Below are 23,715 nucleotides of genomic sequence, written 5' to 3'. Positions count from 1 at the left end.
AGACTTGCTGGGAGAGCAGCGCAGAGGCACAAAACTTCTGCACGCTGCCCCCTCCCCCCATGCCCCAATCAGTACCTTGCCCTGTGCATCTCTTCCGTTTGGCTGTTTCTGAGTTGTACCCTTTGCAGTAAACCAGTAAACGTAAGTAAAGTGTTTTCCTGAGTTCTATAGGCCATTCTAGCAAATTATCAAACCTGAGAAGGAAGTTGTGGGAACCCCTCTCTATAGCCGCCCTGTCAGTACAGGTGGCTTGGGGCTGGCGTCTTAAGTCGGGGCAGTCCTGTGTGTCTATACCCTTAATCTTTGGGGTCTTCTCTAAGTCCATGTGGTATCAGAATTGAATTGGGCACCCAGTTAATGTTGGAGAGGTGGAGAATTGGTTGGTGTGAGAAAACACCAGACTCAGAAAAGCCAAAATCTTAATAAAGGTCCTCTAATTCTCCTTTTACCTACTATGTAGTCTTCCTTATTGTTTCTCTGAGCCGTTGGGCAAGCTTACTGCCTCAGGGCCTTTGCATTTAGTATTCCCGATGCCTGGAATGCTTCTTCCTCTCCCGCGCCCCCCTCACCACCCCCACCAAAAAAGCATGGTTTGCTCCTTCCCCTCTAAGTTTTGCTGAAATTTCAGTTGGACCTTCTATAATTATCCCTGTTTAAAAATTTAGCAGCCCGGATTCTGTAACACCTGTCTCAATTCTCTAGTTTTCCTCCATATCACTTTATTACTATCTGACAGACTCTATACTTTGGTCATTCATTTTTTTTCTCTTCTATGAGAATTCTCTTTCTTCTAATATTACATTCCCAGTAATTAGAACAGTGCAGGGCTTATGTTAGGCTCTCAATAAATATGTTGGATAAATGAATAAATGAATGGAAGAGAAGTGCAAATAAGTTATTCAGAATGAAGCCCAGAAAGATAACAGGATGGTAAATGTTTAAGAGACGTGAAGAATAGAGTAAGAAGGTCTGATATGATGACTGGAGTTCCAGAAGGTTAAAACAGAATAGGGAAAAAGCAGTATTTTTACTGCATGTCAATACGAAAAAGACAACCCAATAGAAAAATGAACAAAAGATATAAACAGACATTTTACACAAGAAGAAATAGAAATGTTTTATAAAACATTAGAACTTTGTACCTCATTAGTGCAAAAAAAATCAGAGACCCTTTCATGCTTACTAGATTGGTAAAAATGAAAACAGATTAATAATAAAATATTGGTGAGGATATGATTCAACAGTAACTCCCATCCGCTGTTGGTAGGGTTGTAAACTGGTACAACTGTTTTGGAAATAAGCCTGACATTCCCTAGTAAAACTGAACATGTACTTCTAGTAATTCTACTCCTAAGCATATAACCTGGAGGAAGTCTTACACACACATATATATCAGGAGATATGTACAAAAATGTTTGTATGACATTGTTCTTTAGCTGATTCTGGAAATAACCTAAATATGAATTGTATTAGTTTCCTATTGCTGCTGTAACAAATTTACAAACTTGGTGGCTTAAAATAACACAAAGTTATTATCTTATAGTTCTATGCCCAGAAGTCTGAAAATTGGTCTTAAAGGTGTGATAAAGGTGTGAACAAGGCTGCATTCTTTCTCCGTTTCTCTAGGGGATAACTGTTCCTTGCCTTTTCCAAGCTTCTAAAAGCTGCTGTGTTCCTTAGCTTGTGGCCTCTTCCTTCATCTTCAAAGCCAGCAGTGTAGAATCTTCCAGTCTTCCTCTGACACACCTGTCTCCCTCTTATAAAGAACTTTGTATTGGTTTCACCTGAATAATCCAGTGTAATCTCACCATCTTAAATTCCTTAACTTAATCACACCTGCTGAGTCCCTTTTAACATAGTCACAGGTTTCAGAAATTAGAGCATGGACATCTTTGGGGGGCCATCTCTCTGCTTACTGTATATAATAGATCAACAATAGAACAAATAAATTGTGATATTTTCATATAATGTAACATTTACGCAGTGAAAATAAATGAGCTACTATAAAATTCGTCATCTTGGATAAATGCCAAAGTAAAATGTTAGCAAAAGAAGCACATGACAGAAGAATTCACACATTAGATTATGTTCATGTTAAAGTTCAAAAACAGGAAAGAATAACCTAAGTACATTGTTTAGGGATACATCATATGTGATGAAATTATAAAGAAAGGAAATAAACTAAAGTAAAATTTTTATCTCTAAGAGGAGGGAGATGGATATAATTAAAAAGGGACTTCAAAGATACTGGTGGTATTCCATTTCTATTTATTTATAATTTTTATTTAGATATGATTGACATATAATACTGTATCAATGTTAGATGTACAACATAATGACTTGGTATCTCTATATATTGTTAACTGATCACCAGAATAAGTCTAGTTAACATCCATCACCATACATTATTATAATTTTTTTTCTTGTGATAAAAACTTTTAAGATTTACTTTCTTAGGAAGTTTCAAATATATAATACAGTCTTATTAACTGTAGTCACCATGCTGTACATTACATCCCGCTGACTTTATAGCTGGAAGCTCATACTTTTTAACCCCCTTCCCACATTTCACTGAACCTCCTACCCCAGCACCTCTGACAGCACTAATCTGTTCTCTGTATGCATACGCTTAGATTTCTTTTTGGTTTTTGTTGTTGTGTTTTGTTTAGACTCCACGTGTAAGTGAGACTGTATGGTATTTATCTTTCTCTCCCTTAGTTCAGTAAGCATTATGTCCTCAAGTTCCATCCATGTTGCAAATGGCCAGATTTTATTCATTTTCATGATTGGATATATTGTGTATATATACCACATTTTCTTTATTCATCCATCAATGGATACTTGGGTCACTTCCATACTTGGTTATTGTAAATAATGCTGCAGTGAACGTGGAGCTACATATATCTTTTCAAGTTAGTATATTTGTTTTCTTCAGTTAAATACCAAGAAGTGAAATTGCTGGATCGTGTGGTAGTTCTATTTTTAATTTTTTTCTGGGCCCTCCCAGAAAATATGGTTCTCCACAGTGGCTGCACCAATTTACATTCCCACCAACAGTGCCCAAGGGTTTTCTTTTCTCCACATCCTCACCAACACTTGTTACTTCTTGTCTTTTTGATAATAACCATGCTGACAGGGGTGATGTGATATCTCATTGTGGTTTTGATTTTCATTTCCCTGATGATTGGTGATATTGAGCACCTTTTTGTGTACCTGTTGGCCATCCATATGTCTTCTTTGGAAAAAGGTCTGTTCAGATTCTCTGCTCATATTTTAATCAGATTATTTTTTGCTGTTGAGTTGTGTGAGTTCTTTATATATTTTGGATATTAACCCCTTACTGCATATGATTTGCAAATATTTTCTTCCATTCCATAGGTTGTCTTTTCATTTTGTTAGTGGTTTTGCTTTGCTGTGCAGAAGCTTTTTAGTTTGATGTAGTCCCACTAGTTTGTTTTTACTTTTGTTGCTTTTGCTTTTGTTGACAAATCCAAAAAATCATCACTAAGACTGATGTCAAGGAGCTTAACACTGTGTTTTCTTCTAGGAGTTTTTTTTTTTTTTTTTTTGCGGTATGCGGGCCTCTCACTGTTGTGGCCTCCCCCGTTGCGGAGCACAGGCTCCGGACGCGCAGGCTCCGAACGCGCAGGCTCAGCGGCCATGGCTCACGGGCCCAGCCGCTCCGCGGCATATGGGATCCTCCCAGACCGGGGCACGAACCCGTATCCCCTGCATCGGCAGGCGGACTCTCAACCACTTGCGCCACCAGGGAGGCCCCTTCTAGGAGTTTTATGATATCAGGTCTTATGTTCAAGTCTTTGATCCACTTGCGTTAATTTTTGTGTATGCTGTAAGATAATGGTCCACTTTTCATTCTTGCGCATGTGGCTGTATGTCCGGTTTTCCCAACACTGTTTATTGAAGAGACTATCCTTTCCCCATTTTGTATTCTTGGCTCTGTTGTCATAAATTAATTGACCATATATTTATGGGTTTCTTTCTGGGCTTTTTATTCTGTTTTGTTGATCTGTGTGTTTTTGTTTTTCTAGGTTTGTAATATAGTTTGAAATTGGGGCATAGGATGCCTCCAGCTTTGTTTTTTCTCAAGATTGCTTTGGCTGTTCTGGGTCTTTTATGATTCCACACAAATTTTTAGGACTGTTCTATTTCTGTGAAAAATGCTGTTGGAATTTTGATAGGGATTGTATTGAACCTTTATACTGCTTAGAGTACTATGGACATTTTAACAATATTCTTCTAATCCATGAGTATGGAATAGCCTTCCATTTATTGTGTCTTCTTTAATATTTTCCATCAATATATTATAGTTTCTGGGTCTTAAACCTCTTGGTTAAATTTTCTCCTAGGTGTTATTTTATTCTTTTTGTTGCAATGGTAAATGAATTGTTTCTTAATTTCTCTTTCTGATAGTTTGTTATTAGTGTATGGAAGCACTACACACGATTTTTGTGTATTGATTTTGTATCCTGGAACTTGTTTAGTAGTTCTAACAGTGTTTAGTCTAAAATTATTTAGGATTTTCTGTGTATAATATCATATCATCTGCAAATAGTGAAAATTTTACTTCTTCTTCTCCACCTTGGGTGCCTTTTGTTTCTTCTTCCTGTCTAATTTCTATTTTTTAAAATTTGGTTATATACAGTGTTTGTCTTAGTAGTAGCCTTTAAGAGTTGGAAATAAGTTCACGGTAATTTTGTATGCCTTACTCAAGCTCCTACGCAATTAAAATTTTTAAAAATACTGTGGTTTACTAACTAAAAGTTAACAATTTAAGAAGAATTTGTAAGAATGAGCAGTCAGTGGATAAAGCATTTTTAAAGCCTAGAAAGATTTTTGGTGTGTATTTTGTTTTCTCTTTTCCCCCCTTTTATTATTTAGGGGCCTAGAATTTGAAGTTTTGTAAGCAGTAAGCTCAGAGCAATGGAATGAAATTTGGTGGAGTCAGTGACAGGATCTTAGTAAGTGGGATAGCAAAGCATAGTAGAACTTCAGAGCCACAATTATTGATAATGATTCCTTTTCTTTATCTCAAGATAATATAGTTCTAACTCTTTATGTTGTAGGGAGTTTGGCGACACTTTTATACTCCTAGGGAAAGAGTGCGAGACAGAAACAACTGGGAAGTTTCCATTTTTTGATCATTCTTCGCATATATTCCTCTTGTGGATCACATGAATAACCTTTAACAGGCTGAGTCCCTTTTTTTTAATTTTAATTTTAATTGGGGTAATTGTAGGTTCCATGCAGTTGTGAGAAATAATACATAAAAATGTCATTTACCCTTTATCTAGTTTTTTCCAATGGTAACATTTTGTAAACATATAGTATAATATTATAAATAGGACATAGACATTGATACAATCACGTGTATCTGTTTTACTTGTTTCATTTGTGTACCTATGGATTAGCTCTGTACTCTTTTATCACATGTATAGGTTTGTGTGTCCACCACCAGTCAAGATACTGAAAAATTTCATTACTGCAAGGATCCTTTCTGTTGCCCTTTTATAACCACACCTATCTCCTTCCTACCTTATTCCCCCCATCAAGCTCCCATCCCCTTCTCCAGTCCCTAAGCGCTGGCAACCAGTAAGCTGTTCTCCATTTCTAAACTTTTGTCATTTCAAAAATGTTGTATCGGGCTTCCCTGATGGCTCAGTGGTTAAGAATCTTCCTGCCAATGCAGGGAACATCGATTCAAGCCCTGGTCTGGGAAGATCCCACATACCACGGAGCAATTAAGCCCGTGTGCCACAACTACTGAGCCTGCACTTAGAGCCCGTGCGCCACAACTACTGAGCCTGCGCTCTAGAGCCCACGAGCCACAACTCCTGAGCCCGCGTGCCTAGAGCCCATGCTCCACAACAAGAGAAGCCACCGCAATGAGAAGCCTGCTCACCGCAACGAAGAGTAGCCCCCGCTTACCGCAACTAGAGGAAGCCTGTGCGTGGCAACGAAGACACAACACAGCCAAAAATAAAATAAATAAAATCAAATAAAGTTATTAAAAAATGTTATATGAATGAAATCATATAGTATGTAACCTTTTGGAATTGGCGCTTTTTCACTCAGCTTAATTCCATAAAGATTCATCCAAGTTGTGCATGTTAATGAGTCCCATTTTTCAATTTAGCTGAAGAATGTTTTGTGGAATTTTTAGACTCTGAACTCACTTTGTAAATATCAATTTCTCTTCTTTGATTAATGTATACTTTGAGTAGTGGATAAAAGCATAGATTTTAAAGTGCAATAGACTTGTGACTTAAGTCTCATGTCTACTTTGGAAAAATTATTTTAACCTTGCTAAGCCTTAATTTCCTTTCATGTAAAATGAGGATAATAATACCATTTCTTAGGGTATTTAAAGAATAAATGAGTTAACATATCTAGTGGTCTTAGCATCATGCCTGTCACATAAGTGTTCCATAAATGGCAGTCTAAAAGAAAGACAGAGTTACTACAGCAATATTATTACAGCCTGTGATTTCTAGGTTAATCTTGGAAGAAGTTGCCTTAGCATTCCAATGACTATTTGGATTTTATATATGTTTAGTCAAGGGAGAAAGCATTCAATAGCTTTCTTTTTTTTTTTTTTTTTTTTTTTTTTGCGGTATGCGGGCCTCTCACTGTTGTGGCCTCCCCCGTTGCGGAGCACAGGCTCCGGACGCACAGGCTCCGGACGCGCAGGCTCAGCGGCCATGGCTCACGGGCCCAGCCGCTCCGCGGCATATGGGATCCTCCCAGACCGGGGCACGAACCCGTATCCCCTGCATCGGCAGGCGGACTCTCAACCACTTGCGCCACCAGGGAGGCCCTAATAGCTTTCTTTTTGACTGCTGAACAAGAATGTTTAGTTCTTCAGAGTGGGTATATCTAATCCTTCTATTGCTTTTTATTTAATTGACCATTGTAAAAAAAGTGTCTGCTTTAAATGTTGTATATCTTAATCAGCAAATACTAGCTAAGTTGAATGCATAATTTATCTTTTTATGTAATAGTACACATTTGTTAAGATTGAAACATCAGTAGTTTACATCTTTTCAATTATATACCTGTTTCCCCCTAGGTCACCGGTGTCCTGGATGACTGCTTGTGTGATGTTGATAGCATCGATAACTTCAACACCTTCAAAATCTTCCCCAAAATAAAAAAGCTGCAAGAACGAGACTATTTCCGTTATTACAAGGTATGGTTATAATTTCAGATTCCATTGGTACTAAAGATTTTTACATAGCTCTCTACAGGTGCGACTCTTGCAACTCTTTTGGAAACCCATTTCTATTCTTCTCAGCACCCTGTGTGTATCCTTTATCACTAGAATGTATTAAGTATTGCAGTGAAAACCTATTAGTCTTTTTGAACCCTAAGAATCTGAACTCCCTTCCTATGTTTGGGGAATTTCTCATTGTTCAATTTGGGTTTTGAGGCAGAGACTCCTTCCTCTATAGAAGGTGAAAATGCCCAGGACTTATTTTATCAGCCTCCCTTGTAACCTAGGTTCTGTCATCTAGACACACCTGCCCAGGCTCTGAGTTGTGCTGATGGCATTGTCGTGTGCTGTCGTTGTTAGTGGTACACGGTTCCACAGCAGCATTTGTTGGGTAGCTCACTGTGACAGGTGGCAGAGCAGCCTGAGGATCGAAGCAGAACACCGTCCATAGTAAGACTGCAGCATTGGTTCTTCAGTCTAACAGTAGTCCACTCTGGACCGTTTCAAAATAACCAATGGTAGTTTAAAGGCAGTAGCAATAACACAAATTCAAAAGAACAATGGTTTAAAAGCTGCTGTTGTGTTCTTGCTTCCAGTATTTGGTTGGGTTTATAATTTCTTTGATTTTCATTTTTAGTTTATTTTAAAAAGTAAGCATGATTTCCTTTTTTATCCTGTTACTGTATAGGTTATCTTAGTCCTTTAAATATTTTTTATACATTTATTTATGTATTTATTTTTGGCCGCGTTGGGTCTTTGTTGCTGTGTGCAGGCTTTCTCTAGTTGCTGCGAGCAGGGGCTACTCTTCGTTGCGGTGCACAGGCTTCTTACTGCGGTGGCTTCTCTCTGCGGAGCACGGGCTCTAGGTGCACGGGCTTCACTAGTTGTGGCACTTGGGCTCAGTAGTTGTGGCTTGCGGGCTCAGTAGTTGTGGCTCACGGGCTCTAGAGTGCAGGCTCAGTAGTTGTGGCACATGGGCTTAGTTGCCCCTCGGCGTGTGGGATCTTCCCAGGTCAGGGATCAAATCCGTGTCCCCTGCATTGGCAGGTGGATTCTTAACCACTGCACCACCAGGGAAGTCTCCAGTCCTTTAAATATTTTTGAAGGTTAAAAAATAAAACTTCCCAAATAATGTAAGTTGTGCAGAAAGATAAGAAAGTCAAGACCTAAAGATTTGGGAACCCATCCTCTTTTCCCATCAGCCCCAAGAATATACAAAAAAGTGAATGTTTCTCCTCTATACAAAATCCTTTAGGAATACAGTTTCCATAAACTTATTTCAAAAAGAAATCTATACCTAAGCAAATTATTGTCTAACATTCTAGACATTTTACATACTAACAACACAGGTTCCAATAACTTCTTCAAATTCCCACTCCTGTGTCTATAAGTCTGTGCATTTGTAACTGCTTTCTCTTGCTTCCTTTCTACTGCTAGGCTTGACCATATGAAACTGTTGCTTTTAGAGGTCAGAATGGTTGAATGTTGCCAGTTTCATATGGTTCAGTCTACTACAGTGAAGGAAGTGTTCCTTCTATCAAAGACCATCCCTTCACAGAACGTCCAGATCACATGTCCACTCAATATGTCATGGCCCTCACTCTTTCACTCCTGCCTTTTGGGATTATATCTTCTGTTTCTGTATCCCCATATGTCTGGTCAATAGTAGGCACTCAAATATTTGAATAAATGAATGAATATCTCATTGAATCTTTATACTGAAATCCTGTTAGGTCAACATTATCCACATTTTCCAGAGAGTAAACAATGGTTTAGGTATCCTAAGGTAGGGTACTTTTGTTGGCTTACAAACAAAACAGAAGTTTTATTAAGAAAAGGTGTGGAGCAGCTCACAAAATTGAAAGATAAGCTGAAGAAGCATATTTCAGAAAAGACAGAAATTATAGCAGGAACTAATGGCCATTCTCTTCATGATACTGCCAAAATTTTGGATCATATTAACCATTTTCCCATATTTTAATATTACACAAGAGTCAGATTTCTGGGAGAGAGGGTCTAAATTGGTCTAGGCAGGGGTCATATAACCCCACCACTTGACCAAAGGACAGTTTGGTTAATAGTCCTATTTGCATTTGCATATTGTTTCTCCAAGGGAAATTAGGGGACGTTATAGAAGGAGGAAAAATGAAGGTTGAGTAGGCAAAAATAACAATGTGGTCATTGGCTATAGCCAACATACAATTCATCGTCATACATGCAGTTTAAAAAATGTTCCAACCAACATAATGAAATTACTGTGTATGTAACTGGAATATATTCATACCTTTTCCCAAAGGAGGGTAATGCAATGATCTAATTAATCCAGTTAGCTTCAAGTCTAGGATATGTGGGTGCTATCTGCTCTTCTTGTAGTTCTGTCAACCTATGATTTAAAAAAAAAAAAAGGAAATTTGACGTAGCGTACATCAGTGGTGGAAGAGGAAAGCCAAGAGAAGGGGTTAATTTTATTTATTTATTATTTATTATTTTTATTTTTTGCGGTACGTGGGCCTCTCACTGTTGTGGCCTCTCCCGTTGCGGAGCATAGGCTCCGGACGCACAGGCCCAGCGGCCATGGCTCATGGGCCCAGCCGCTCCGCAGCATGTGGGATCTTCCCGGACCGGGGCACGAACCCGTGTCCCCTGCATCAGTAGGCGGACTCTCAACCACTGCGCCACCAGAGAAGCCCGAGGTTAATTTTATACACACATACATGCTTATGATTCAGCAAGCAAGGAAATACAGGTAGAAGTAACAGTCTACCTCTATCAACTGGTCACTTGGCTGTTGTAGCTTGTATTTATATTTTCTCTCTTCTACTATCCGTTACATTCCTTTACTTGCCAAGTATTTATCGAATAATTACTCTGTAGCAGAGTGTATTCTAGGTGCTGTGGATACAGTAGTGAATAAAACAAAGCCTCTCACCTTACGAAACTTTTTATATGATTAGGGAGACAGACGATAAACAAGTAAACAATAAAATAGCATTTACTTTATAATCATAGGAAATTACACGGAGAAAAATAAAAGTTGGAGATAGAGGATAATGGGAATGGGGAAGGTAGGTAGCCCTGTTTTAAAGAAGGTGGTCAGGAAAGGAAGACATTCCTGCTGTGCCATTTGAGCAAAGACCTACGTAATGTGAAGGAGTCACCCATGACAAGATCTGGAGAAAGAACATTCCAGGGAAGGGGAGTTGAACTACAGGTATAAAGGCACAGAGTGTTTGAAGACCAGTATATCTGGAGGAAAGTGAATGAGCGGGAGAGTTGGAGAGGTAGGTAGGGGCCAGATTAAAAAAAAAAAAAAAAAAAAAGGGAATTCCCTGGTGGTCCAGTGGTTGAGACTCCGTGCTCTCCCTGCCAAGGGCTGGGTTCGATCCCTGGTTGGGGAACTAAGATCCTGCAAGCCACTTGGGGTGGCCAAAAACAAACAAACAAACAAGAAAACCCCTATGCTTTCATCTAAGCATTTAAATCAAAATTTGAGAATTAAACAATGACTTAATAAGGCCCTGTAGTTTTTGTTTGTTTTTTTTAACCACAGTAAGGCTTTTGGATCCAAAGGGTGATAGGAAGCTATTGAAGGAATTTGTATGAAAGAGACTGTATGGGTGTGAGGCAGGAAACAGAGAAAGCACTTCTGAGGCTATTGCAGTAGTCCAGCTGAAAGATGATATGGATTTGGAATAGGCTAGTAGAGTTGGAAAAGGTGAAAAATGATCAAATTAGTGCCATATATGAAAGGTAACACAGCAAGCTCTTCTGATGGATTGAATGTAAGGTGTGAGGGTAAAAGTGATCTCAAAGATGATGCCTACGTTTTGAGCATGTTACCAGAAGTAAAATATATATATCATGGCCAAGTGGATTTCATTTCAAGAATGTGAAGATGAGGCTTTTAGGTCTTCAACAAGATTCAGTACACATTCCTGATTTTTTAAAACGTTGACAAAATAAGAATGACGGATACTTCCTTAACATGATAATTTCAACCCTAACATCAGCACTGCCAGCACCTTACTTCTGGGGAAACAGTAGAGCAATTCTCCCTTAGGTCAGGAACCATGGCTGGGTGGTACCTACTATCTCCTTTACTGTTGGACCAAATTGGCCAGTATAGTCAAACAAGAAAAAACAACTAGAGGCATAAAAATTTTTAAAGATTAAATAAAGCTATCTCCATTTATAAATGACAAAGTAGACCTAGAAAACTCTAAATTATTAAATGAACACAAATAATTAAAAATGCATTAAGATAGTAGGTTATAAATTTAATACTGAAAAATCAATATCTGCATAAATACAAAAAATAACAAGTTAGAAGATATAATGTAGGGCTTCCCTGGTGGCGCAGTGGTTGAGAGTCTGCCTGCTGATGCAGGGGACACGGGTTCGTGCCCTGGTCCGGGAAGATCCCACATGCCGCGGAGCGGCTGGGCCCGTGAGCCATGGCCGCTGGGCCTGCGCGTCCGGAGCCTGTGCTCCACAATGGGAGAGGCCACGACAGTGAGAGGCCCGCGTACCGCAAAAAAAAAAAAAAAAAAAAAAGATATAATGGAGAAGAAATTCCCATTTCCATTAGCAAAAAAAAGATAAAATATATAGGAATAAATGTATCAAGAAATGTGCAAAATCTAAAGGAAGAACGCTTCTAAACACTCCTGAAAGACATAAAACTAGTCTCGATCAAATGGACAGATGTCTTTCATAGCATAAAGATGTTAATTCTCCCCCAAGTTAATATATAAATTTAATGTGAACCCAATAAAAATACATGTAGTTTTCTTCTGGAGCCGGACAAGTTGTCACAGGTTAAGTTCCCTGGGAAGCTGACTCTGAGACAGTGATTAGTGTCCAAGAGGTTAATTAGGGACAACTCTTGGAACCAACAACATAGGGAAGGAAAAGGAAGGGAGGACATCAGGACTGGGCAAAGGGAGAAGTAAAGCTGTGATGCAGCCTCAGAGAAACCTCATGTGACCCTTTGGGAGGGGTAGTTCTTAAGATGGGTTAACCCCCCAGAGCTGTCCTTACTTCAGGGGGATGTTTAGGCCTTTATATCGTTACACCAGTCATTGAATAAAGGGCATTGTAGGAAGGGGTGGTGCCACCTTGGACAAAGTGGCTCTCTTTGGCTGCAGTGTTTCCAGGGCTGGGGTAAGAGCCTTTCCTTCCTGAAGGGTGACCTGAGTAGTATGTTGCAGCGTCTGTCACAACCCACTCCTTATCACTGTGTATTAGTTATCTATTGCTACGTAACAAATTAGCCTAAAATTTAGCAACCTAAGCAAACCAAGAAGGTGGCATGTGAGGAAGACCTAAAGGGAATGAGAAAGCAAGCCATGTGGATATCTGGAGAAAGAACATTCTAGGCAGAGGGAACAGCAAGAGCAAAGGCCCCGAGGCAATGGTGTGCCTCATGTATTTGAGGAACAAGAGAAGGGGCAAGAAACTAGGGAACGAGCCCATGGAAGGCGTTCTCAGCCATTGAATTGGATTTTGAACTGAGCTGATTTTCAGAGGTATCGTATGTGGGGTGAGAAAGAGAAGAGTCAAGGATGATGCCATGATTTTGGCCTGAAGAACTAGAATAATGGAGTTGCTGTTTACTGAGATGGCAAGAATTACTAGAGGGTAGAGCACAGTTTGGGAGGTGATAATAAGTTTGAGGTGCCTGTGTGTGTCCTGTGGAGATGCCAGGGAGGAGGTGGATTTACAAGCCAGGGGCTCAGGGGAACCTGCAATTCGCAAGCGTGCCAGACGATCTTAAGCTTCTTTGCCTTTAGCCATCTGGATCCCTATGTCTAGAAATCTCTTCCTCTAGGAAACTTCTAGTCACACCTATTTTACGTGTTACCAAGGAGCCTTCCTGAGGCCCCGCAGGTACGGTTGACCACTCTCTCCTCATGTTGCCAGTCTCTACCTATGTTTGCCTCTTGCTTGTAATCTGGTTATTATTTACTTCACCTAGCATGGATTTACTGAGGTGTCTATTATGTGTGCTAGGCACTGGGATAAAATAATGCATCAGGCAAAATCCCCATCCTTACGGTCAGGGGTGCAGACAATAAATAATATTCAAGTAGTGAGAAGTGCTATAAAAGCATGTAGAACAGTGTGTGGGGTGCGTATTGAGCACTACTTGAGAGAGTCTGGTCAGAAAGGTCTCTCTGCTGAGGTGATATTTGAGAGAGCCCTGGAGGAGGTGAGGGGATTGAGCCATAAAAGACCTGGAGGAGCCACCAGCACGCACAGAGAACAGCCACGGTAAAGGCCCTGAGACAGGAAGGAGCTGATGTGTCTCTAGCAAGGCCATTGTGCCTGGAGGACTTTGGGAGGAGATAGGTCAGAAAGGTGGGCAGGAGACCAGGCGATGGAGCGCCTGTGGATTTACTCTGAAGGTGAGAGGAAGCCATGGGATGATTTTGAGCAGGGATTGGTATGCTCTGAGTTGGTTCAAAGAGATGATTATGGCTACTGTGTAGAGAATAGATGATGGTAGGAGTAGGGAGACTCGCAGTAGTCGGGGCAGGGGCAGGTGGTGACAGAAGAGGTGGTGAGAAGCGAGTAATGAATTATTTGCAGCGGATAAAAAAGGGAGGAAACAAGAATAAAACTTTGATTTTTGGCTTGGGCAACGCATGTAGATGTCCTATTGAATTACCGTCTTCCTGTTAGGTTTAGAATATGGAAGTCCAGAGTTTGTAGCGTGGTACAATGTCCTGCATGATCTTGTCTATCTCTCCCCTCATTCCCTGTCACCCTCCGCCTTCCCCACTAAAAGTCAGCTAAACTAAGTCAGCGCCTTGTCACCTTTCCACACACACGCTTCCGCCGGCTTAAAACACTACCTCCTCAGAGACCTGCATCCACCAGCCCCGTTATTTTCCATCACAGAACTCTGGATTTTCCTTTGTAGCACTTGCAACAATTTGTAATTAAATCAACATGCAAATATATAATTCCTGTTCCCTCCAGGAAACTGTAAGTTGCAGGGGGAAAGCGCTTTTTCTGCCTCTTTTTCCCCTAGAGCCTGCACAGTGCCTGATGCATAGTGGGTGCTCAGGGCACATCTGTTAAGTGAGTGGGTGCCTGGGAGAACTCAGTCAGTGAGGTGATGGTAAGGGGCTAGGAGACATTAGAGTGTCCCGAAATGCTTTTCAGGCTCTGCAGATGAGCAGTGTGCTTGGACTTTATTCCTTTTTGAAGTGTCAGAGGACTAATAGCAGTCATTTGTTTTTAAAAATAAGTATTCCATATATATGTGTCAGCATACAGTATTTGTCTTTCTCCTTCTGACTTACTTCACTCTGTATGACAGACTCTAGGTCCATCCACCTCATTACAAATAGCTCAATTTCATTACTTTTTATGGCTGAGTAATATTCCATTGTATATATGTGCCACATCTTCTTTATATGGAATTTAAGAAAAAAAAATGTCATGAAGAACATAGGGGTAAGACAGGAATAAAGACACAGACCTACTAGAGAATGGACTTGAGGATATGGGGAGGGGGAAGGGTAAGCTGTGACAAAGTGAAAGAGCGTCATGGACATATATACACTACCAAACGTAAGGTAGATAGCTAGTGGGAAGCAGCCGCATAGCACAGGGAGATCAGCTCGGTGCTTTGTGACCGCCTGGAGGGGTGGGATAGGGAGGGTAGGAGGGAGACGCAAAAGGGAGGGGATATGGGAACATATGTATATGTATAACTGATTAAATTTGTTATAAAGCAAAATAAATAAATAAATAAAAATAAGTATTATACGTGGGATGTCTGAAAAACTTCAGTCATTTTAACTTCTGAGCTATATAGATGCCTCAGGATAGGATGCTTTTCCTTCACCACTGGGTCCCTGGAGCCCAGCACAGTGATACTTAGCACTGCAGGACTGTGACACACGCTGACTAATGCTCATTCATTCTTTCTCTCAAGGTCAACCTGAAGCGACCGTGTCCTTTCTGGGCAGAAGATGGCCATTGTTCAATAAAAGACTGTCATGTAGAGCCTTGCCCAGAGGTAAAATCAATTTTTTAAAAATTGAGAAAAGAAATGCTTTCTCTTAGACTTTTAGATAAGCACGAACTGTGCATTTTAGGCTAATGTCAAAGCATTTGGACTTGTCATCGAATTCATATGGTCTCAGCTCTCTTCTTTTTAACCAGATTACAGAAGATTTATTCTGTACTTGCCACCAAAATGGGTTTGTAGACAGTCTTGTATCCAGTGGTGTTGGTGACTGGATGTGGAAATATAGTCTGATTCTAAAATGGAGGCCTGTTCTAGGACTGGATCTGCAGTTGGCTCCTATTTCATGCTTTATTGAATCTGCATCTTGTTTCATGGGCAAAGAAAGTGCTACTGGACCTTAAGTTTCAAATTTAGAGTGGGAATTAGAGTGCAAAAACTTGGGAAATTCAAGGCTTGGAGTTAGATCTTCCCTTGGTCTTGTTGCATTGGGTGGGGGGGAAAGGGCTGTACTTGTTAGTAAGGGAAAGCTACATTTTAGACTTCGTTTTTTGACATCTAGCATAATTAATTATATTCCTCTTCAACAGTAATTAGTTATTTCCATTTTACTTTTTGCTTTTCTTACCTAACCAGTAAGTCTAGTTTTTTGCCTTTAAAAACAGGAAAAAAACATCTGAACCAATATCATTTCTAAACGGAAAATTTTTAAAAAATTATTTACGTTTTCCTTTAAGAATAAAATGTTTTAACTTTTTAGTTTGAAATAATTTCAGACGTACAGAAAAGTTGCAAGAATAGTACAAACGATTCCTATATACTTTTTATCCAGATTCCCCAAATGTTAATGTTTATCAAGTTTGTTTTATTATTCCCTCTATATGTATATATTAATATTATTATTTTTTGAACCATTTAGGTATGTAACCAACATGATGATCTTTTACCCCTAAATACTCCATTGTGTATTTCTTTAAAAACAAGATTATTAACCACAGCATAATTAGCAAAATCAGGAAATTAACATTTCTGCAATACCAAAGCCTACTCTATAGACCTTAAGCACACATTGCCAGTTGACTTAATAAGGTGTTTTCAGAGCAGCAGCAACAAACTTTCTGATCCAGAATCGTGCCTTGCATTTGGATGTCACATCTCTTTAGCCTTCTTTAAATCTGGAAGAGTCCCTCAGTATTTCTTTGTCTTTCGTTGTCTTGACTTTAATGAACTCCCTCCCGCCCTTCCTTCCTTTTCTCCTCCCTCCCTTCCTTAAAATACACCAGTTATTTTGTAGAATCCCCCTTATTTGGAGTTTTCCTGGTCTTTCCTAATTATTAGATTAAGGTCATGCACTTTGGGCAGGTACACCATAGAAGTGATGTGTCCTTCTCAATGCCATATCAGGAGGCACATGATGTCATCTTGATCATGTGGTTATGGTGGTGTTTGCCATATTTCTTCATGATAAAGTGGGAAAACGTTTTGAGACCATGAAAATATCTCATTTTTTATCTTTTTTTTTTTTTTTTTTTTTTGCAGTACACGGGCCTCTCACTGCTGTGGCCTCTCCCGTTGCGGAGCACAGGCTCCGGACGCTCAGGCTCAGCGGCCATGGCTCACAGGCCCAGCCGCTCCACGGCATGTGGGATCTTCCCGGACCAGGGCATGAACCCGTGTCCCCTGCATTGGCAGGCAGGCTCTCAACCACTGCACCACCAGGGAAGCCCTATCATATTTTTGACATCATAAGTTTTAGCATCCATTGATGATTCTTGCCTGAATTAATTATTTATATGATAGTTGTCAAATAGTGATTTTCTGATTCCATTTCTTCTACATTTATTAGTTGGCATTTTACTGCAAATGAGAGCTTTTTCTTTATTTATTATATGTTTATGTCAATATATATCGTTACCATCATTATGTTTTTTTATAACAGCTTTATTGAGACATAATTCACATACCGTAAAATTCACTCATTCTAACGTGCACAATTCATTGAGTTTTAGTGTATTACAGAATTGTGCAACCATCATCACTATCTAGTTGTAATGCGTTTTCATCACCCCAAAAAGAAACCCCTGCCCATTAGTGGTCACCCTGTTTCCTACTCCCTCCTCCTGCTGGAAACCACTAATCCACTCTCTGTCTCTATGAATTTGCCTATTATGGACACTTCATGTGAATAAAATCATGCAATATATGGTCATTTGTGACTGGCTTCTTTTGCTTCGCATAATGTCTTAAAGGTCCATCCATGTTGTAGCATGTATCAGTACTTCATTCTATTGATGAATAATATTCCATTGTATGGATATACCTCATCTTTTTTATTCATCAGTTGATGGACATTTGGGTTGTTTCTACTTTTTGGCTACTATGAATAATGAATAAATATCCAGGCACAAATATTTGTGTGGACATATGTTTTCAATTCTCAAGTATACTTTGGAGTGAAATTGCTAGATCATATAGTAACTTTAACTCTTGAGGAACTGCCAAACTCTTACCATTGTGCTGTACAATTTTACATTGCCTCTAGCAATATATGTATGATGGTTCCAGTTTCTCTATGTACTTGTCAACACTTACACTGTCTTGTCTTTTATTTTAGCCATGCTTACAAATGGCATCTCATTTTGGTTTTGATTTGCATTTCCCTGATATCAAGCATCTTTTCAGGTGCTTATTGGCCATTTGTATATATTTGTCAGAAAAATGTCTATTCAAATCCTTTGCCCATTTTTAAATTGAGTTGCCTTTTTATCGCTCAGTTGTGAGAGTTACTTGGTTTTGCACAATATGTGTTTCTAAGTTGTTTTTTTTTTTTTTTTTTTTTTTTTTTGCGGTACGCGGGCCTCTCACTGTTGTAGCATCTCCCGTTGCAGAGCACAGGCTCCGGACGCGCAGGCTCAGTGGCCATGGCTCAGGGGCCAAGCCGCTCCGCGGCATGTGGGATCTTCCCGGACCGGGGCACGAACCCGTGTCCCCTGCATCAGCAGGCAGACTCTCAACCACTGCGCCACCAGGGAAGCCCTCTAAGTTGTTTTTATGTTAAAATAATCAGTTATTTATCTTCTACAGTGGATTATCCTCTGTAGTCTTAAATTTCTAATAAGAATAAATGAAGGTGTTTATTTGCATGTAAATCCCCAACATAAGAAATCTAACATAAGTATTTAAAAATTTCTGTCTATTCCCTTCCCAGTGTCGTTCTCTTTCCTTTCTTTCCAGAGATAAAAACTATCCCTTTATGTTGGTTCTTTCAACTAATGTGAGGATATTTGTATTTCTCTCTCTGGGGAAAATTCAGTAGTCGTTTCATATTGAACCCAAACTTGTCATGATACAGAGTTAAAATTTGCATTCTATAACTTGAAGTCTAATTTAATCGTGAGGCTCACTTAATTTTGTAATTTGCAGATTGCTTCATATTGTTAGTGGCAACAAGTAGGTTTATTTTATGTTTGATTTTAGTTATTAACTTTACATTTATCATTACTTTTTATTTATTATTTTTTTTTTTTTCGGTATGCGGGCCTCTCACGGTTGTGGCCTCTCCCGTTGCGGAGCACAGGCTCCGTACGCGCAGGCTCAGCGGGCATGGCTCATGGGCCCAGCCGCTCCGCGGCATGTGGGATCTTCCCGGAACAGGGCATGAACCTGTGTCCCCTGCATCGGCAGGCGGGCTCTCAACCACTGTGCCACCAGGGAAGCCCTCATTACTTTTTAAAAAATATTTATTTACTTGGCTGCCTCGGGTCTTAGTTGGGGCACGCAGGCTCAGTAGCTGTGGCTTGCGGGCTCTAGAGCGCAGGCTCCGTAGCTGTGGCGCACAGGTTTAGTTGCCCTGAGGCATGTGGGATCTTAGTTCCTCAACCAGGGATCGAACCGGCACCCCCTGCATTGCAAGGCCGATTCTTAACTATTGGACCACCAGGAAAGTCCCCTATCATTACTTTTAATAATTCTTTTTTGTGATTTTTGTGTTATTCATGATGATCATCTGTGGTGCCTATTCCCATATTTCTCAATAGCCTGTATTAAGATTTGCTTAAGTCAAGTTACTGCATTCAGCATCAAACCTTTTAAAAAGCTGCTAGTACTTTGGTTTTAGCATATTATACTTGTTAGAGGGCAACATTAATGAGAGGGCATTTTAATAAGTATTCCATATTTTAAGTTCAGGGTCTGATAACTGTAACTGCTACTTTTGACTTGAGTTTTATACTTTTCCCTCTTCTGCCTTCTGTTTGTGGTGCTAGAAAACACTGAGATGATAAAATATTGGCAGCAAGTAACGTTTTAACTATATGATATTGGGGGGAAATTTCTTATCATTATTACTTACATTCTTCAGCCTGACAGAAAAATATTTATTCTGAGTATTTGACTAAACTTTATCTGTGAAACATGAAAACGTTTTAATGGGTAATTTGCAGTTAATTTGATAGCCCATAGATTCAAATGTTGGAAATCAGTTCCCTGGGTTGATCAGAGGATCAACCTGGGATTGCCTGCTTTCAGATATGATTTTTGCTTAAGATTGTGTTTGATAAACCAGTTGTAATAATTCATAGATTTATTTAAGCCTGAAACTAATTATTGGTTTTACAGAAAAGAAAGACCTACATGAAGTTCTTACATTGGTAAACCCTAGATTACCTAGATTGGTAAACCCTAGGTTAATCATATGAGCCGAGGAAGCTTTTTTTTTTTTAATCTTATTGAAGTGTGGTTGATCCACCATGTTGTTAATTTCTGCTGCACAGCAAAGTGACTCAGTTATACGTATATATGCTTTTTCATATTCTTTTCCATTTTGTTTTTTCACAGGATATTGAATATAGTTCCCTGTGCTGTACAGTAGGACCTTGTTGTTTATCCATCCTATATATAATCATTTGCATCTGCTAACCCCAAACTCCCAGTCCATCCTTTCCCCACCCCCACTTCCCCTTGGCAACCACAGGTCTGGCAAAGAACTTACTCTTGCTTTCTAGTATTAATTCAAAAGTATCTAAATTTCAAATATTAACTTAGAGCAGAAATTTAAATTAAGCATAATATATTTCAAATAATTTTTAATTTTTTAAAAAGTTGTTTCTGTGGAAAGAAAATTTATGGAAAAAGTTATTTTGCTAGGTTTTTTTTTTAAACCTAAAAATTATGTAAGCTATTAATTACTGCATTGAGAGTTATTAGAGCTGATTTTGACACTCTTTGTTTCAGTTTTCTATACTGTGCTTTACAAGTCTGTAAATTGGGATAGTTGTTTACCTTTCACCTCAGGAGGTAGTATGAAAACAGAATTTGAATGAATGTGTATTTTCTCCTCATGGACTAAAATAGCCTTTGAATTAGAACAGTGGCATTAATAATTCATGAAGAAATCTCAAAAATATAAATATCATTCTCTAAGTTTTTGTTTTTGTTCTTCTTTTAAGAGTAAAATTCCAGTTGGAATTAAAGCTGGGAGTTCTAATAAGGTGAGTCACTTTTCTTCATTAAATATTTCTGCTTTACATAGTGAAACTTGCCCCTTACTGCTTGGTGTAGTTGCTGAAGAGAACCATGATATAGTTAGTTGGGAATGGACACATTTTTGTCTGAGAATCCCAAATCCTTAATTTTGTAGCAAGCAGTGAGGTGTAGTGTATTCTTTACAATTAAACTATATAGCTGGGCTTCCCTGGTGGCGCAGTGGTTGAGAGTCCGCCTGCCGATGCAGGGGACATGGGTTCGTGCCCCGATCCCGGAAGATCCCACATGCCGCGGAGCGGCTGGGCCCGCGAGCCATGGCCGCGGAGCCTGTGTGTCCGGAGCCTGTGCTCCGCAACGGGAGAGGCCACAGCAGTGAGAGGCCCGCGTACAGCAAAAAAAAAAAAAAAAAAAAAAAAAAAAAAAAAAAAAACTATATAGCTTCTTTTGAAATACTTTAGTTGTGTTTTTAGAACTTCTAGAATAACTATAAAGTACTGTAGTCAATGTCAGTTTACCTAATCAACAGGCATTTTGTCAGGCATGTATTTTTCTCTTCTGTTTCAGCTGTTTTCAACTATTTCAGTCATATTCAGGATTATTTTGTATAGAGTAAACAATTATCAAGATATTTTGAGCATAGTAATTTTCAATGGCATTAAAAGGTATCCTTTTCCTCTTATGGGGTATGTCATAATCTACTTGGCCATTCATATGTTTTTAAATAACAGTGTGTTTCTAACTTTTCACTATCATACATATGTAATAAAGATCATCCTACCCTCTCTCTCTGCTTCCCTGTGCATCCTCTCTTCATTTTCTTGTGTTCTCTACCTTTGCAGTCTTTTGTTTGCACTCCCTCTTTTATTTATTTTTATTTCAGATCTACAACAAATAGTAGAAAGACAATTGAAATCCCTTCTGAACTCCTTCCCAATCCCATTATATTTCCTCCCTCCCTAGAGCTAGCCACTTTGCTGAAGTTGATGTCTATCCTTCTGTGATACTTTTTCTTTTTATATTGTATTATACATGTGTCCACAAATAATATATAGATCTGTTATACAAAATTTAAAACAATTTTTAATATTATATTTTGTATTTCTTCAAGTTAAAAACATTTTTTTTACTTTATATTTTTACATAGTATTGTACTTTTGAAATTTTGTCTCTGCTAATATATGTAGATTTTGTTAATTTTAATAGCTGCAAAATATTCAGTTGTATAGATATTTGTATAATTGTGTGAATAGCCATTCCTCTGTTGATGAACATTTCAATTGTTTTCAGGTTTTTGCTATCACAAACAGTGACGCACTGGCATCTTTGTCTTTCGTCGAATTGTGCACATATGTAACAGTTTCTCTAGGTCTATATTTAGAAGTAAGATTTCTGGGCCAAAGGGGGTGCCTATCTCAACATTACAGGAGAGTACCAAATAACTTTCTAAAGTGGTTTTTGTTTTTGTTTTTAAATGTTGCTCTGGATATGGATTCAGCAGTGGGACTGCTGGCTCAAGGGTTTATTCATATTTACAGCTCTACATAAATATTGTTAAATTACTTTCCCAAGAGGGTCTTCTCATTTCACATCATCACCAACATACCAATGCAAATTGCTACATTTTTTTTTTTTTTTTTTTTTTGCGGTACACGGGCCTCCCACTGTTGTGGCTTCTCCCGCTGCGGAGCACAGGCTCCAGATGCGCAGGCTCAGCAGCCATGGCTCACGGGCCCAGCCGCTCTGCGGCATGTGGGATCTTCCCGGACCAGGGCACGAACCCATGTCCCCTGCATCGGCAGGCGGACTCTCAACCACTCCACCACCAGGGAAGCCCAATTGCTACATTTTTAATGTCTTTGCTTATTTATTAGGTGGAAATTTGTGACACATTTGCATTTGCATTTCTTCCATGTGTTAGGGATTCTGATAATAGGATGTATCTATATTTAGTATACATCATCATTGATAAACTGACTCTTCTGCCAATGGAACCTGAAATAAAGACAAAGGTAATAATTGCTACTAAACTTACATATTATGAATTTCTTTTCAGTACTTGAAAGTGGCAAACAATACCAAAGAATTAGAAGATTGTGAACAAGCTAGTAAACTGGGAGCAATTAACAGCACATTAAGGTAAATTTCATTTTAGTAGTATTAAGAAAATATTCCCTTGTTTATTTATGATAGAAATCTTTGGTTTTTCTTGTGTTTTTGATTAAACATTAAAGTTTTAACTAATCTTTGAAAGGAAAAAGTTATTCTTTATACTAAATTTCATGATAGCTTTGCTTCCTCTTAGCTGATTCGTTCTTAAACGTCTAAGTCATCAATAATGACTATTAAAAAGGAAAAATTTAGGTGATTTCTCATTTAGCAGGGTTTATGGGTCCTTTCTTCCTGATTATTATGGGAAAAGGAACTTGAATCTCTGAGTTTTTAAAATAGTAATTCAATCTATATGTTACATTTTGAATGATAAAGGTTTCTATTAACATAACTGTTAATGTTTCATAGATTTTTTTTTCTGTTGACTTTATTTGCTCTAAGTACAAACCTGCTTTTGAAGGCCAACATGAGTAATTTGTAAGTGGTCTCAGATTATGCAGTTATAAAATGACTGAGCAGATCTGTAGTTGTGAGTGGGGAAGGGAATATGACAGAAATTCTTTTTCATTTCCCTGTTAAGATTTGTAATTATGTACTATAATTGTTAAAGACAATAAAGTTAGTAGTTTTATGTATCTTATTTATTGATGAAAAATTCTAATATATAAAAGTAGAAAGGATAGTATAATAAACACCCATATATCCTCTACTCCAAATGAATAAATGTTAACATTTTCTACCATGTTTATGAGAAAAGAGAAATGCCAAAGATGAATTTGAAATCCCCTATGTTTATTCCCCAATCCTGTTTTCTTCCCTCTTTCCTTATAGATAACTGAATTTGGTATGTATCCAAGTCCATGTTTTTGTTTTTAATTTATATATATATAGTTTGTGTATATGATTTTAT

General features: G+C 38.7%; 1 protein-coding gene across 2 annotated transcripts in view; it reads left to right on the top strand.

Moving 5' to 3' along the window:
- ERO1B (endoplasmic reticulum oxidoreductase 1 beta) overlaps positions 1 to 23,715 on the top strand; it is a 65,734-nt gene that overhangs the window by 5,397 nt on the left and 36,622 nt on the right. For both annotated transcript variants that reach the window (XM_060108197.1, XM_060108188.1), the window contains exons 2-5: positions 7,088 to 7,207; positions 15,180 to 15,263; positions 20,660 to 20,701; positions 22,750 to 22,832. In XM_060108197.1, coding sequence (XP_059964180.1) covers positions 7,088 to 7,207; positions 15,180 to 15,263; positions 20,660 to 20,701; positions 22,750 to 22,832 — 329 coding nt within the window. The remainder of the gene's footprint in view (positions 1 to 7,087; positions 7,208 to 15,179; positions 15,264 to 20,659; positions 20,702 to 22,749; positions 22,833 to 23,715) is intronic.

Source organism: Mesoplodon densirostris, chromosome 1 (genome assembly GCF_025265405.1).
Source record: "Mesoplodon densirostris isolate mMesDen1 chromosome 1, mMesDen1 primary haplotype, whole genome shotgun sequence".
NCBI lineage: Eukaryota > Metazoa > Chordata > Mammalia > Artiodactyla > Ziphiidae > Mesoplodon > Mesoplodon densirostris.
Note: the sequence above shows the minus strand (reverse complement) of the source record. Positions and strands in the feature narration are given on the sequence as shown.